Below are 15,496 nucleotides of genomic sequence, written 5' to 3' on the forward strand. Positions count from 1 at the left end.
CCATATTTCTGTTAAATCTGCCTATTTAAAAACATTGACAATTTTAACAATGTATAGACCAATACTGTGCAGAAATTAATGAATCTGCTGACTGTTCTAGTCAAAACATCTCACTTGGAGGGCACAGTCAATGACTCCTGCCTTCCCAAACGGAGACTGTCTCCATCAGCCAGTGACAATTTCTAGTATAACTGGTAGGGACAAAACACAAGGTTACCCTAAAAGTTAATTATCTGACTTGAGTAGATACTAAATGACTTAATTCTGTACACTCATTTGCATGTGAGACAGAAGAATAAGTCAGGGATGCTGGAAGTTAGTAAATTTTTTAAAAAGCACACAGTATTTAGTCACTTTGTGACATTTTACTATGTTATTCTAAAACAAGATGTGCATGTCCTATACCAAGAAGGGTTGTTGGAGAAAAGAGAGTCTCATTTGGACATAGCACCAGCTGAGTAGAAAAATGATGTCAAGTCAATGCAATCCTTTGAAGTCAATCACTGGAAGTCTTCTTAGCTCCCTGGTTTTAAATGTGTTCATATTGTTAGAGAAAGAACTTTGTTCTAGAGATTGAAAAAGAAATCCAAAAGCAATAGAAAAGTATCCGGTAAATGTATTTAAATGTCTCACATTGACCTAGTCGATGATTTTCTTTCTCTCTCTAGAACCTGTGGCAGAGCCACTCCCAGCCATTTATTGCAAAGACATAATTTTTCTTTGTTGCTTTTTTACTGACAACTACAGCTTTCAACCCCCTAAAATATGACAGCCAGAAAATGAGATCTCACTTGTCACTGCCTATGACATTTAGTTACTGATTTGGTCCAATAACTCGGGGAGATTTTCAATTTAATGTTGCAGCATAATAATTGTTTGTTTTTCTTCTTTCTGACTATCTCTGATCACTTTATTTCCAACTTGCAGAAGGGCTGATAAAGGACATGTGCTTCACCAAGACAACAACAGCATGTCTTTGGATGATGTTTTCTAGCAGAGAGGCTACATTTTACAAGCAGTTTTAATTCTGGTAGAAAAGAGAGAAAAGCTTTGACATTGACATTTGTCCTTTTATGACTCAGTGCATTTCTCACAGATAAAAAGAATCTATTTGTTTTATTTTATTAAAACCCGATTAATTAAATCTTACCAAAATATCAAATTTATCAATTGATAATAAACTGTAGCCTGGATCTTATTCAGTAATTATAAACAAGAAATAAATACATTTTTGTAAAGCCGTTTCTAATCTGGGTGTATGAATAAATGCAGCTTCTTTTTCTTTAGCTGTTAGTGTCACAGAACCTTTCTTGGAGTCTGTTCTTTTTCTTTCTCCCTGAATTGCAGCTTATAAAGCTAAGAACCTCACTGGAACTTCTGCTAATTATTTTAACTTGCTATACAAGGCAATTTCCAGACTTCTAAATAGAAGAACATATCTAGAGACCATCTTCCCCAATAATCATTCATTGTAATTCTTTTCCACCTTACTATTCCTATTCCATATCATCTTTTGAGTACACTAATTAAGTCAAAAGATGGAGATGAAACAGTCTTATTTCAAATTACAGTATTCTGGGTGCCTACTTCAGCTCTTTTAATCACGATACCATAACCTAGGTATTAAATTAAAATGACACAATTCTTTCTGTATGACAGATCAACTTTTATTTTAAAAACTAGCCTCTCTCGGCTGCAGGCTTTCTATCATTTTTCTGTAAATATGCTTGCTTTATCATGAAAGTTATGATTTGGTTTATCTCACTTATAATAGTATATATTTTTTAATAATACAGAATATAAATGAGCAAGGCCTCCAGCACCTTCCTTAATGGTTCCAAATTTATCGTTCCTTAGCCTGATAGCACCTTTAGATTCTAAAGTGAGCAAACTGCTTTAAGAAGGATGTTTCCTACCTGCACGAAGTGAATTAACAGGACTAGGCCAACAGCATATCACAAAACTAAATAAAAGCATGGCTCTCAAACTGTGGCCTTGAAACCTCATCCAGATTCCTATGGCCAATTTTCCCCAGATCTACTGAAAAAAATGTTCCATGTGTGGACTCAGAAATGCATATTTTTTACAAGCTCTTTAAGTAAGTCTTATGCACAGAACCATTTAAGATTCTGTCCACTTCTTTTATGATCTTCTTTGATCGTTCATTATTGTACAACTAAGAAGAGGGTATTTATAAGTAGGCATTGTGCTGGGGGAGTGCAGTTTTAACAAGAGGAAAATACACATAGGAAGTTGATAAGGGGTTTTACCTGTTTTCCATGAAAGGTGGAAAAGGCATCAAGACCTTTATAGTTGGGTTTGTGGCTCTGCCCCTCTGGGGGAAATAGGAGCCAGTCAACCAGTCTTGTAACAGTGCTAGTGTCTAGAACAATGCCTAGTACACAGCAGGCACCTATAAAGACCTTGTTAACCCAGTGCCTGTATACAATGTTGCTCCAGGGGAGCCCTGCCCAGAGAATGGGAGGAGTCCAGGCTCCGTATCAACCCACCACAGCTCTCCACGCAGTGACTACGCGACATACACCAACAGCAACCATGCTGCCCCCAGTGGCAACGCCTCTCCCCCTGAAGGCTTCGCCTCCCAGAGCCTGCAGACCAGTGATGTGGTCATTCACCGAAAGGAGAACGAAGGCTTCGGCTTTGTCATCATCAGCTCCCTGAACAGGCCTGAGTCGGGATCCACTATAAGTAAGTGACAGCTTTGCCTGCCCTTGAATAAAAGGGCTTGTTTTATTGTGTTCTGGTGGTAGGGACATTGACAAGCAGATCAGAGGACCAGCGTGAACATACCATGGAGCATGAACGTTGCAGGCCATGGGCACAGCACAAAGAAGGCATCCTTAACACTTAATTAGCCAAATGTCGCTGGCCTCTTTTGGGTCAAAAAGAATACAAGACCACAACCCAACACCCCCACAGAAGTCCTCATTTATTTTAAACTGGAAAGAAAATAAAACAGAGTGAAGTGGGAGTGTTGGTGCAAGGGGAAGGGTCCTCCTGTGAGATAGAATGAAACCAGATCCTCAGAGGATGTGGGGAAAGCAGTCTAAGCAGCATCCTTGAGGTGGGAAGGAGCTCAGCATTGAAGAAATATACAAAAACCCCGTGTGGGGGTGGAAGAGTGAACAGGGAGAGTGGCGTGAGATCAGAGAACTAGGCAGGGGCCAGGTAGCATAGGGCTTCATTTGCCCACAGGAAGAGGTCTAGATTGTAGTCTAAATCCATTGGAATCACTGGAGAGTTTTAATCAGTGGACAGAAATCTGACTTGTATTTTTAAAAGATGAGTCCAGCTGCTTGTGGAAAATGAAATTGTGAGAATTAAGCAAAAGTGGAAGTACAAGACAGGAGCCATTAAAACAGCCCCATGGATCCAGGGATAGTGGAGCCTTCTCCTCGGGTAGCAGCAGTGTGTAGGGTAGAAGAAGAGGACTTCACCTCCTGAGGCTCCTCCAAATCTAAGGTTCTGTGCATCTGCGCCACAGGTGACAGTCAGAGGTCATATTTTTCTTCCAATAAGTCATCTGTAGATATACAGTCTTGCTTGAAGGTTTTCCTTCCAGCAGTACTATTCCAGAAGTCACTCAGCAGCCAGCAAGCGGTAGGACAGAAGAGGCAACAGGAACACTTATTTATTTTTGTTGAAGTAATTTAGCCTAAACTGCTGTGGATAAAAACCCCAGAAAGGAGAGCATTAGGGGAAAAAGATAATTGAGTCATGTTTGTAGTTGTGAAGTTCTTATAAACTGTGGTTTCCAGCACATGGTTGGGGGAGGAGGTGTGTTTGTCAAACAATATTCAAGAAATCAAATTATTAGAACGAATGAGAACATTTTGTGATTAACTTAATGTTATCAAAACACCACCAGAAATAAATGGGGAGAAGTGCCCTGATAAGTTTTAGCTTTGACAAATTCAAGAGTGAAAACTAGAAGTGTTACACCTCAGTGCATACGTGCCGAAACTAAATTACATCCCTCTGAAAGTATAGTTTCATTTCTCTTTTTCTTCATGATAAGCTGAAGCAATAAATTCAACCTTTAAGTGTAGAGCAAAAGCAGAATACTGTCAGGAGGATGAATTCACCAAGATTAAAAGGACACAAGACTAAAGATTTTCATAAATTATATAAACAGTCTTCCAATAATTTACACCCAGAGAAAATGTTTACCAAGAGTTTTTGCAACTATTCTAGTCATTCAAATCATTTATTGGGGAAGGTTACCTAAAAGAGTGGAACAAAAATAAAAAGTGTACTACTACAATAAAAGTATTAGGTTGTAATATATATGGTCTCAGCATTACCTGAAGTGTGACAACATTATAGCTAAATGTGTAGGGGAGTGTGTGTGTGTATACACACATGCACTTATTACATAGAGAAACCACAAATGCTTTTTCTAGTGCAGATAAAATTCATGTAAATTTGGAAAGCAACAGGTGTAAATGCTTACAATTAACATGTGAATTTTTTCTTCTGACCAAGTGACAATAAGCCTCAAAAGAGTAATTCTAACCATTTTCAAAATGGTATTATTTTACGTCACCCTGGAGAGTGAAAATATATTCTGGTGTTCATAATGCCTCCTGGCTTCTTTTTCACATATCTATTTCTTTTCAATTTTAAGAGTTCGAAAGGCAGGTTGCCCCACTGCTGGAATGTAGAGTGTACAGTATGTAATTTGCAACATGTACCTAAAAGGTCCCTGGACCTGGTGCTCTTTCATAATTCTGCAGTAAATTTGGATTTGTAATTTTGAAGAGCAGTGCTAAGTGCCTCATGAATGGTAAAGAGCCTCCCTTGTACCATATGTCCATTGTCACACTATCCAGGGCTCTGTGACACTGGCAGAGCATGATACTGTCAGGTTCTCAAGAGTCACAATCATTCTTGGGGTTTGTGTCATTTATCTCTTCGTGTCTTTCCCAAGCCCAAGGATCTTGAACACATCTGTGGTTTTTCTCATGGCTGCTAAAGCCTTTCCCTTGGCAGACAGTGCTGTTTGGCCTTCGGTGGGTGCACCATCACCTTCAGGCAAGGGAGTGGTACGGTTAACAGCCCAGGTGCTACAGTCATGCTGCCTGGATTTGAAACCTGGCTCATCATTTACCAGCTGTATGATCTTGAGGAAGATACATGACCTCTTTGGGCCTCAAGTGCCTCGGTTGTAGAGATCATTTTACTACACGTGTCATAGAGTTGCTGTGAGGGTTAAATGACTTGGTACATGGAAATGCCTAGAACAGCATGGGCTCAGGGGAAGCACCAAATATGTTGCTGTTGCTATCCTGACCACAGTTCCTGCTAGGGATTATTTTTCCATTCCATCAACTTGCTCTTCTTGGATAGTGCAAAGTTCACACTGTCTGGCAGCTGAGCCAGAGCCCAGAGCAGTGAAATCTGAGCAGCAGATGAGCATCCTTAGAGCCACCTCCCCCAACCCCACAGCTGCCCTCCTGGGAGCACAGTCTTCCCTATCCCCCACCCCCCTGCAGCCCAGGTCAGTGGTGGGGACAGAGCAGTGGCAGCCAGGTCAGTCCAGCTGACAGTGCCCTTGCTGAGGCTTCAGGCAGGAAGTCTTTCCAGAATTCACTAAATAATCAACTAGAAGAGTCAAGGGAAATGTCAAGATTCAGGCTCAAAGCTGTGCTATCAGAATGTCCATGCAAATGTGACAGCTTTATTGAATGTATCAGAGAAGAGAGGAGAGATGAAGAACTCAAATGTAAACTTGCCCACCATGCACACCCATAGTTTCTTCAGGCCAGTGACCAACTTTGCCAGCAACGCCGAATATTTAATCAATTGAGTACTTGAAAAGTGGGGCATCTGGTTTACTATTGCCTGCCATTTAGTAGGGCTCTTTAACAAAGTCTCACATTTTTTTTCAAAGTATTATTTTTCTTTATATCAATAATGTACTTAAACAGCATACTGCATTCCAAAGCCAGTGACTCAGGAGGCCAAATATTGTCTGCGAGCAAACAGATCTTAGAAGATTTCTATCCAAGGTTCAGGAATATCCTTCTTGATTTTAAGTGAGAATAGGCAAGCTTCCTGGGTGTTTTTGTCCCATTATCCAAAATTAAGTATTTTTTTTTCACACCTTAAAATTGGACCCACCAGAAAACAAAGTGGTTTGCAGAATGGAGCCTAGGATAAAAGTAAACTGTAGCAGGAAATTGCATTTTCAATTATTAAAAAGATTCGAACGAAGATTTATATACAAAGATTTTCATTGCCATGTTATCGGTAAACAGAATATTGGAAACAATCTTAGAAACTTCTCGAAACCTAGAAACTTCAGTGTATCTGGGAAGTTGTTTCACTCTCATTGGGGTCTCTAGACACAAGATATGAGATTCCAGTAGCCTCTGACTTCAAGTGAATTGAATGCTTGCTCTATAAAAATGTCCCCGTGGCCATGTGCCATTGAGCTAACAGCTTGGTCTTTGGGCCTCCCAAGCTATAGGCTGAGTCCTGACGTCCAGGTTTTATTTCACAAGTGTAACCTGGGTCTTGCAGGTGCTTCTTGCTCTCCCCCAACTCCCAAATCTGCTTTCTCACCTAAGTTCCCAAGAAAGGCTTAGGCACAATCATGAAATAGAAGTGGCCCTTAGTCACCTGCTTTTCTATAATTTGTCAGAAAGGATATGCTCAAATTTATGGGATGGGCATATGTGGACAGTTTGGATATCAGTGTTGGAGGCTGGCAGCCTGTTGAGGGAATTTGTAAACTTAGATGCAGGCCCCTAACAAGCTGTGAGGTGGAATATATTCAGGACAGCAGCCACAGCAACAGTGCAAGCAATCCACAGTCTGGGCACAGGAGCTTCAACCCTTCCTTCATTCCTGTTGTCCTAACAGCACTGACTCAGTTTTCTGCATCTTTATTGCAAACACATGATTGGCCTGTATGCTGCTGGCTTCTTAACAATCTTTCAGCTCTGTACTAGTGCTGGAAATCTTTGTCTCCATATGTGTATTTCTTTGGCAAAGGTTGAAGTACCAACTTGGTCATTGCTGATTTTCAATAAGGCTCACTGCAATCCAGTGTTCTAGAAAAGAGTTCATTATCTTTGGTAAAATGCCCTGATGACTTTCTCAAAATCCTTGATTATGTCCATAGACTCTGGAGGTTAAAAGTTATTCTAGAGATTCAAAAGCGTAGCTAGCAGGACTTTTGTGACAGTTTAAGAGAAGATGAAATAGCCCTGGCCGAATGGCTCTGTTCGTTGGAACGTAATCCCGCGCACCAAAAGGTTGCAAGTTCAATCCCCTATTGGGGCTCATAAGAGAGGCAAGCAATTAATAATTCTTTCTCTGTCTCTCTCCCTTTCTTTCTCTCTAAAATCAATACCATAAATATTCCCTCTAGTGAGGCTTTTTAAAAAGCTTGAAATAAAACTGAACAAGCAGGGAAGCAGGTTAAGATTTTTCCCACCAAAACTCACATCACCAACCATATGGCCAATGAATAGTCATTTGAACTTAGGGGAGGTACAAATTAAAACCAAAAAGCCAAGTTTTCTATAGTCTTGACGTATTACAAGGAGATTTCAGCTAAATAAAAATACACTGGTCAACAAGCCCAAGCCTCACTCCTGCTTATCCACTGACCATGGTGCCCCTAAGCAAGTCACCTGGCCTTCCTGTGCCGCTTCCTCACCTAAAATAGAAGAGGAAATGACCTTAACAGCCTCTCTAGCTCTAAATTATCTTATGCCATGAATCCGCATGGAAAATAAGCTATTAGTTTAGTTTTGTCTGTGTATTAAAAGCTTTGGTTAAATTTGAGGTCTGGGTTATATTTTTCATTGCCTTAAGCTATTACTTTAAACTTGTATTACATTCAATTTTGATTTTGTTTTGAAGGTAGCTCCTAACATTTTCAACTATTTTGTTCATCTCAAACTCTGTCAAGAAATGATCTGAAAGAAGCACTTACCTGCATTAAACCAGCTCTGTTTTTGAGGCAGTTTAAGGCAGTGTTTTCTCCTTTTTGCCACCTCCTGGCACACTTGTAAAATTATAGCATTTTATACAGAAATAAAGCAAATAATGCTACTGGAGGCAAAAAGGCAACTTCCCCAGGGAAGTTGCTACCCCCTAAACCTCACATGACCCTTCTCAGGATTCAATCGCTGTCTTGGCACACCTGTAAGCTTAGTGGCACACTTCTTTTAGTGACCCATAGTGACAGAGTTTTGCCCTATAGTGCAAAATATCAGCAACCGATAAACACCTCATTTTGTATTTTATCAGTCTGGGTTGTGGCAGTGGGTTTTCTTCAAACCATCCTATTGAGGTTTATTCATTGATCACCTGAAAAAACACAGGTAATTGATGCAACTGGTGCTGATGCTGGGAACTTGACCTTTTCTAGGACACTGTAAACTCTGACCCATCAACGCTCCATCCCCAAAAGTCATTGCTGGGAGGTTACTTAAGTCATACCCATGCAGCTGAATGAGAGAATTGCTAAGTGAGTCTCATTGATTTCTTTTTTCTCAGTGGTTTTCAAAAGCAAGTTTTCATTCAGAATTCTTAACCAGCTCTGTCACATATATTCCCTTACTCCTTAAGTGAATCTCTGCTTTGGATTTATTCATGGGCACAGTGCTCTGAGCTCTATGCTGAGAGTAGTAACTCATTCAGGAGGCATGATGGTATCACCACATGGTTAATGTGAGTGCTTTTATAACAGAAGAAATATGGGGGAAGGGGCAGGGGACTCTATAAAATGCCAGCTTTCCCCCAAATATCTGGCTTCTAAATATAACTCATAAAACCATAAAATAAGAAAATGTCCTCATAATATTTTGGAAAGTCAACATATACAAAAGAGATAAGATTGTGTTCATAGTCTGCACTGACATACATGTGTTTTAAACCAAATTAATCTTTTCACATTCATGAGTGTGACTTACTTTCTGCTTCAGGAGGTAGCAGGGGGCTGGGGTAGGGGTGGAGTGCAGTTGTTAATGGTGTAAAGTGCATCAAGGAAGGCAGCCCTTTCTATGTACAATTCAATCTTCCACTAACAAGTCCTTGATCATAACACCCCTGATAAAAATATCTACAGGGTTAAGTTCAAACAGACCTCTCTTTTATATTCACAATCCTAGGTAATCTAGACACAGCCATTGTTTATCATCAGCTGCTTACAGTTCAGTTGACCAAGGCTGGGTTTGTTACTTACCCCTGAAGACAATTTTTGTTCTCCTGTTCCAGTGTCCATGTTTTGCCTTCAGCCACTTGGAATGTCTCCTCTTACCTAATAATAAATTTATCAAGCTTTCTCCCAAGCACTGTGCTAAGGATCTTAGCTTGTATTTAATTTTCACAGCAACCCTGTGAGGTAAAAACTACTGCCCAGACAGTAAACATCTCTCACAAGCAGCTCAAAAACCTCAGTCTGACCTCTCACTGTTCTTCCCCAAGTGTTTTCATTAATTCTTATGTGAAACTACTATCTATAAACCCATTAATTGTTGACTGTTTCCTGGCTTCCCATATGTTATTGCAATCTATTATTGTCATTTTACTTTTCATGTCTTTATATTTTGTGTCCCCTAATAAATTGTAAAATCCTTAAGGGCAAGAAATGATGACATTTCTTTGAATCCCTCACAGTTCCTGGTAGCATGCTTTTCAAGGATTTGTTACATGATTTATGTTGGTGGTATTGGATTGGATCCTCATACAGTGAGCCGGCACTGTTCTCAGGAAAGTGAAAGTATGAGTGTGCTCTGCTCTAACTTTCCCCACACCTGAGCCTGGCTGTTTCATCCCTCAAAGGCAGCAAGACGCATCTCTGAGAATGGGTAATGCCGCTGAAGATCAATTTCAACCTTTTTCATCTCATGACACACATAAACTTATTACTAAAATTCTGTGGCACACCAAAAAAATATTTTTGGCTGATATTTGTATATAAGGATTTCTGGTAACAAGAATTAACCAATCAGCTGCAAACTTATTATGTGATGTGACCATTTAGCTGCAACTCTATTATATGACCTATATATGTATGGTTCAAGACAGGGCATTCACATCAGATGGCTATTGTTGCGTTGGCTGTTGCCATATTTTTATTTGACAATCTAAGGGAAAATGGGTCAGTACCCCTGACTAAATAGTCAGGTATCGCATGTTTTAAAAATTCTTGTGGCACACCAGTATGCCATGGCACACCGGTTGAAAATCGCTGACTTAGGGAGAGGAATTGTGTGCAAGCTGGTCCTTGCCCAGCGTGAGAAATTGCACTATAATAAAGTGGAGCTGGAACAGACTTCTCATCAGTTCTCAGCCTGAGTACATACTTCAGTAGCCAGCTCTGGGCCTTGTGAAGTCTTAAATGACAGGCCCTCTAAGAAATTGGGCTGTGCCTCTGGGCAGCCCTGGGAGTCATAAGCACCTGGGTTGCAAAGCCCTGGTCCTCAGTCTCTGATTCCCCTCATCCTGGCACTAACTATTCCTGGACTCGCCATCCATCTGTGTGAGCACTACCTCAGCGATAATTACATTGTCTTAAACAGGAGAGTTTAGATGGCATCCCAAGCTCCTTAAAAAAAATATTACTTCAAATTCATTTCACAACCCTCATTAACAAAGCAACCCATTTCATTTCCAAATGAACAACTTCTGAATCACATTACTTCTTTATAGGATCATACCCAACTAAATCCAGAATGAATAGGACCTATTGGTTAAATTTCGTTTTTTTCAATCCTAAGCATGACTAGTTTTGTTCCCAAATTTAAACCTGGCTGCCTATGTCCTACAAGTAAGCAGACAAGCAAACAAGAAAAGATTTTGCATTAAACTCTGCATACTCTGATACCTGAATTTTGTAACCTCTATTAAAATGGAAAGACACATGGAAATATTTTATTCTCATAGCACTAACAGACTTAAAGATCATTAAATTGTAAAAATAAGTCCAAGAAAAGTACCATCATTCTTATTTACTCTCATGAAGAGGAGCAATACAACCTATCAAAAAAATCTGTGATTGCTCACAGGGCATTTTTTTAAAAGTCTAGACTATTTTTTCTTATTGTTTGAATTAAGCTCATAAATCATGAGTTTTTCCCACTAGGGAATCTTTTTTCAGAGGGTTTTTATTATTGTGTTCAAAGACTCTCCAGGCAGCAGCAGGTGAATGTGTAGATGTCTTCTTACCTTCAGCTACACAGTTGTCTCACTTAAAAGCTCGTAAGTAGGTGATCAGTGGCTGTTTCCTATGGGCTTGTGTCCTGCAGCTTCTTGTTATTTACTGGATGGCACAGGGAGAGTGCAGCTGCAAAGGTAGCCAGGCTCATGTGCAGGATCACCCTTTACCAGTGCAAAATGCCCATCGCTCTCCCAGGGGCATCAAACAAATTCCAAGCCTGCAGGTCACTCTTGCAGAAGACACATCATCTTTATAATCTATTCAGGGCCTCAAGTTGGATTCAATTCTCTATAATTTTATTTTTCTTCTTTTTTCCCCAATGACCAGCCACATACGAAAAGCTGGTTCCATATATACAACCATTTTAAAAGCATGTTGTTAAGTGAGCACAGTAATGTTATTTATCATCATTTTCCAGCTATATTGAAAGAGTACTAGTAGGGATTATTTTTCCCATTTGGAGTGAGGGAAATAGCATTTCTTTTTGAGCCCCAGCTTTCACCAAGGACTCATGGAGTACCTCTACCCAAGCCTGCCACACCATGTCCTGGTAAAAGCTCTTTTTATTTCTTCATTTGACTACCAATAATTTTGAAATTTAAGCTGAATTGTTTTCCCAACCAAAACTATTACCAGTGTATGGTGGAAATCATTTCTACACGTTAATCAGTCAGCCTTTTCTGCAATGCTCACTAGATATATACAATGTCAAAAAATGTTAACTAAATAGTGGGGCCTACTACTAGCATTTTCACTTTCCAGTTGGATTTCTTCCAGATCTTATTTCTGTAAGCCAGGCAAGGACTTGCTCCACAAATGCGCCCAGATGTTGGGCACCAGATGAACTCATCTGATTTCAAGGGTGAAGTGCCCAAAACCTTCTGTTTGGAGACTGTTCATCATGGAAATGTACATTTATGGATTCATTGTGACAGGAGTATCTTCCAGTAAGCAAGAAAGAGCACATAGCTCAAAAGGTTTTGCCCTGTGATTACCTAGCACAGGGCAGTTGAAATTACATGAATTAGAAGAATATTCTGACTTAGAAGTCTTCATTCAAACGTTTTTTACTAGGTAAACAGCAAGATGAGAAATTGCTCACATCCCAGTAGGCACTTGATGAAATTAAAACATAATAAAACCTGGTGGCCGAATGTTTCGGTTCATTTAGACTTCTATGACAGAATGATACAGACCAAGTGGCTTGTCAAAAAAAAAAAAATTTTTTTCTCACTGTTGTGGCAGCTGGGAAGTCCAAGGTCAAGGCACTGAGAGTTCTGATGTCCAGTGTGGGCCAGCTTCCTGGTTCATAGATTTCTCACTACTCTGTTACAGGGGTCTCTTTTTTAAGGACACTAATCCCATTCCTGAGGGCTCCATCTTCATGACCCAATTACCTCCCAAGGCACCACCTCCTAATACCATCACATTAGGGGTTAAGTTTCAATTTATAAATTTGGGGAGGACACAAACATTCATTCTACAGCACCAAGTTAGCCACTGATCTTGGTGCACCCTGATGCTAAGTGCCGAAGAAGGCTGACAGGTCTGGCTCTCAGCTCTAATCAATTTGCATGATCACAAGAATTTAACTAGTACCAAAGTTCACATTGTAGCTAAATTTATACACAACTACACTTTCACTTTTGAGAAACTAAAGCAAGCTGTTTCCCAAATACACTGTCCAGGTATGAAACTCGAATACAACAGGCCCTCACCACTGCCATCACTAATGCCTTCATTGAAGTTCTAGAGCTTTCTGCAATGATGGCAACATTTTGTTCTGCACTCTGCAATACCATAGCCCCAGCCACATGTGTCTATGGATCACTTGAAATAAAGCTAGTATGGCTCAAGAATTAAATTTTTAATTGTCTTTTATTTCACTTAATTTAGATAACTGTGTTTGGCTAATAGCTACCATGTTGAACTGCACAGTTCTGGAGCAGTGGACTTTTAAGTGCCCACACTTCCTCCAGCCTTCTCCTTACCCTCTTATCCCTCAGTCCACCATTCACCTGCCACCATGGTACTCTTTCTAATACAACCAATGACATCCCTTAACTTCCCTGATTCATTAGTGACTTCTCATTTTGCACAGCCAAAGGCCTCTCATGATCTGTCCCTTGCTACCTTTACCCCTGGTCTCACTGTTTGTGCTCATTGCACTCCCACACCCACAGCACAGACTCTGCTAGTCCACACTTCTGCACCTTTGCAAGTCACATCACCCACAACTGTAATGCCTTCTCCATCTTTGCCCACCTGGTAAAGTCCTGTCCATCTTTTTAAGTACAGGCTAGGCAACATTTCCCCTCTGAAGCCTTCCCAGGCCCCTTCCACTCTCCCCTCCTACCACCTTTTTCCTACTCGTTCAACATCAGTTCTTTTTGACTTGCCTCTATGTATTTCCATCCAAAATCTCTTCTTCATCAACCTCTGCCTTTTCACCTTTTCCCCCATTTTGAAGGCTTAATTACATATAGTAAGTATTACCCTTTTAGATCTATAGCCTGCGAGTTATGTAACAATTAAGTCAACCCTTCCAGTCACCACCCAGCCCTGGCAACCACGGCTCTCTTCTGTCCTACAGTTTTGCCTTTTCTTATAGAAATAGAATTATACTGTATGTAGCTTTTTGAGTCTGGCTTCTTCTACTTAGCATAATGCATTTGAGATTGATCTATGTTTTTTCATGTGTCCGTATTCAGTTTTTTATTAATTGCTGAATAGTATTCCACTGTGTGTTTGTACCATAGTTTGTTTATCCATTTCCTAGTTGAAGAATATACGGGTTGTTTCCTCTTTTTCATGATTGGGAATAAAGCTTCTATAAACCTTTTCAAATAGGTTTTTGTGTGAAAATATGTTTCTATTTGGTAAAGACCTAGAAGTGGGACTGATGGTTCATATGGTACCAATTTCCCAAGTGGCAATACTGTTCTGTAGTCCCATGGATGAGGGTTCCAGATGCTCCACACCTGTAGAGTATTTGTTATTTTGAGTCATCGTTGTTTCTTTGAATTTAGCCATTCTAAGAGGCATCTAGTGATATCTCACTTTGGTTTTAATTTACATTTCTTCCCTAAAGACTAATATGTTGAGGATATTTTCCTGTGTTTTTTTACCATCCTTATATTTTCTTTGGTAAAGTTCTTTTATACTTTTGGTCTCTTCCTTCTAGAGTGTAATTGGCTTTTTACTTTGAACAACAAAATACATGTTGAAACTCTTCAACCCTCCTTTTTTCATTTCTCATCTTAGAGTAATAAGAATCATCTTATGATGATGACCACAGATGAAATTATTATGGAGACATGTCTGCTCAGTAAAAATGGAAACATATACTTACTATGTTTTAAAGTACAAAGACTAAGAGGAAATGCATATGAGCAGAAATTTAATGTAACAAATAAAGTTAAAATATGCAATATCTGAATTTTTAAAAAGGGTTGAAAAACTAAGCAGTGATGTTCTCACTTTTCAAGTAAGGAAGCTCTGACATGACCCATTTGGCCATTCAGAAGTCACATTGCAAGTTGTTTTCAAAATTAATATATGATCAAGATCTTGTAGCTCCTGAACACTGTGCTTGGGGCCTTTTCATATTTAGTTTTACCCAATCATGCAAAATTACATTATTTCAAGTTAAAACATGATATACCTTGTTAGTGGAACTCTGGCTTCTGTGAGAAAATGAAAAACCAATAAATATTCATGTAATCTCCTGGATAACATATTGAAAAGGACAACTGGCTCAGAAGGGATCATTTGCCTAGGTTAGTATCTGTTTTCATTTACATTAAGAAAATATTGCAAGAAGTTATTATCTACCAGAGGGCTTAGGGGGATACAATGGGAAGCTGATATTACACCTGATGGCTTTTGACATTTACCTTTTATAAGAGGGAAACTGGGTGAAGTTAGCCAAGTGACTTTTTACAAAATACAATTTCAGAAGCTATAAAGGGAAAAAGGAGATGGCAGAGATAGAATACACTGCATCTATAAAAATGAGAAACATGACTTGTCAGCAACACCTGCTTGTAACTATCAACCATTTCTATGGGGCCTGCTGAGAAATTACGAGCGCCAAGTACATGGATAGCAGTGAAGTCTTGAAAAACAATTGGGCGATATAGAGGAAAGAAAGAAATGTGGTTTTATTGATCATTTTAACCCAATACCTGGCATTGATGAAATATAATTTTATGACATTTTTCTGAACTCTTGAAGTCAGTTGACTATAATATGTGTATCTGTCAAGGCTATAGGAGATCACAGGACTTACGAAGT

At 39.5% G+C, this 15,496-nt stretch overlaps 1 protein-coding gene across 1 annotated transcript in view; it reads left to right on the top strand.

Annotated features, from left to right (window-relative positions):
- MAGI2 (membrane associated guanylate kinase, WW and PDZ domain containing 2) overlaps positions 1 to 15,496 on the top strand; it is a 1,613,703-nt gene that overhangs the window by 1,461,887 nt on the left and 136,320 nt on the right. Inside the window, exon 16 of the mRNA XM_090287299.1 lies at positions 2,461 to 2,709. Within this exon, the coding sequence (XP_090143425.1) occupies positions 2,461 to 2,709 (249 nt within the window). The remainder of the gene's footprint in view (positions 1 to 2,460; positions 2,710 to 15,496) is intronic.

This window comes from Furipterus horrens, unplaced genomic scaffold (assembly GCF_987537825.1).
Source record: "Furipterus horrens unplaced genomic scaffold, mFurHor1.1.pri manual_scaffold_9, whole genome shotgun sequence".
In the NCBI taxonomy this organism is placed as follows: Eukaryota; Metazoa; Chordata; class Mammalia; order Chiroptera; family Furipteridae; genus Furipterus; species Furipterus horrens.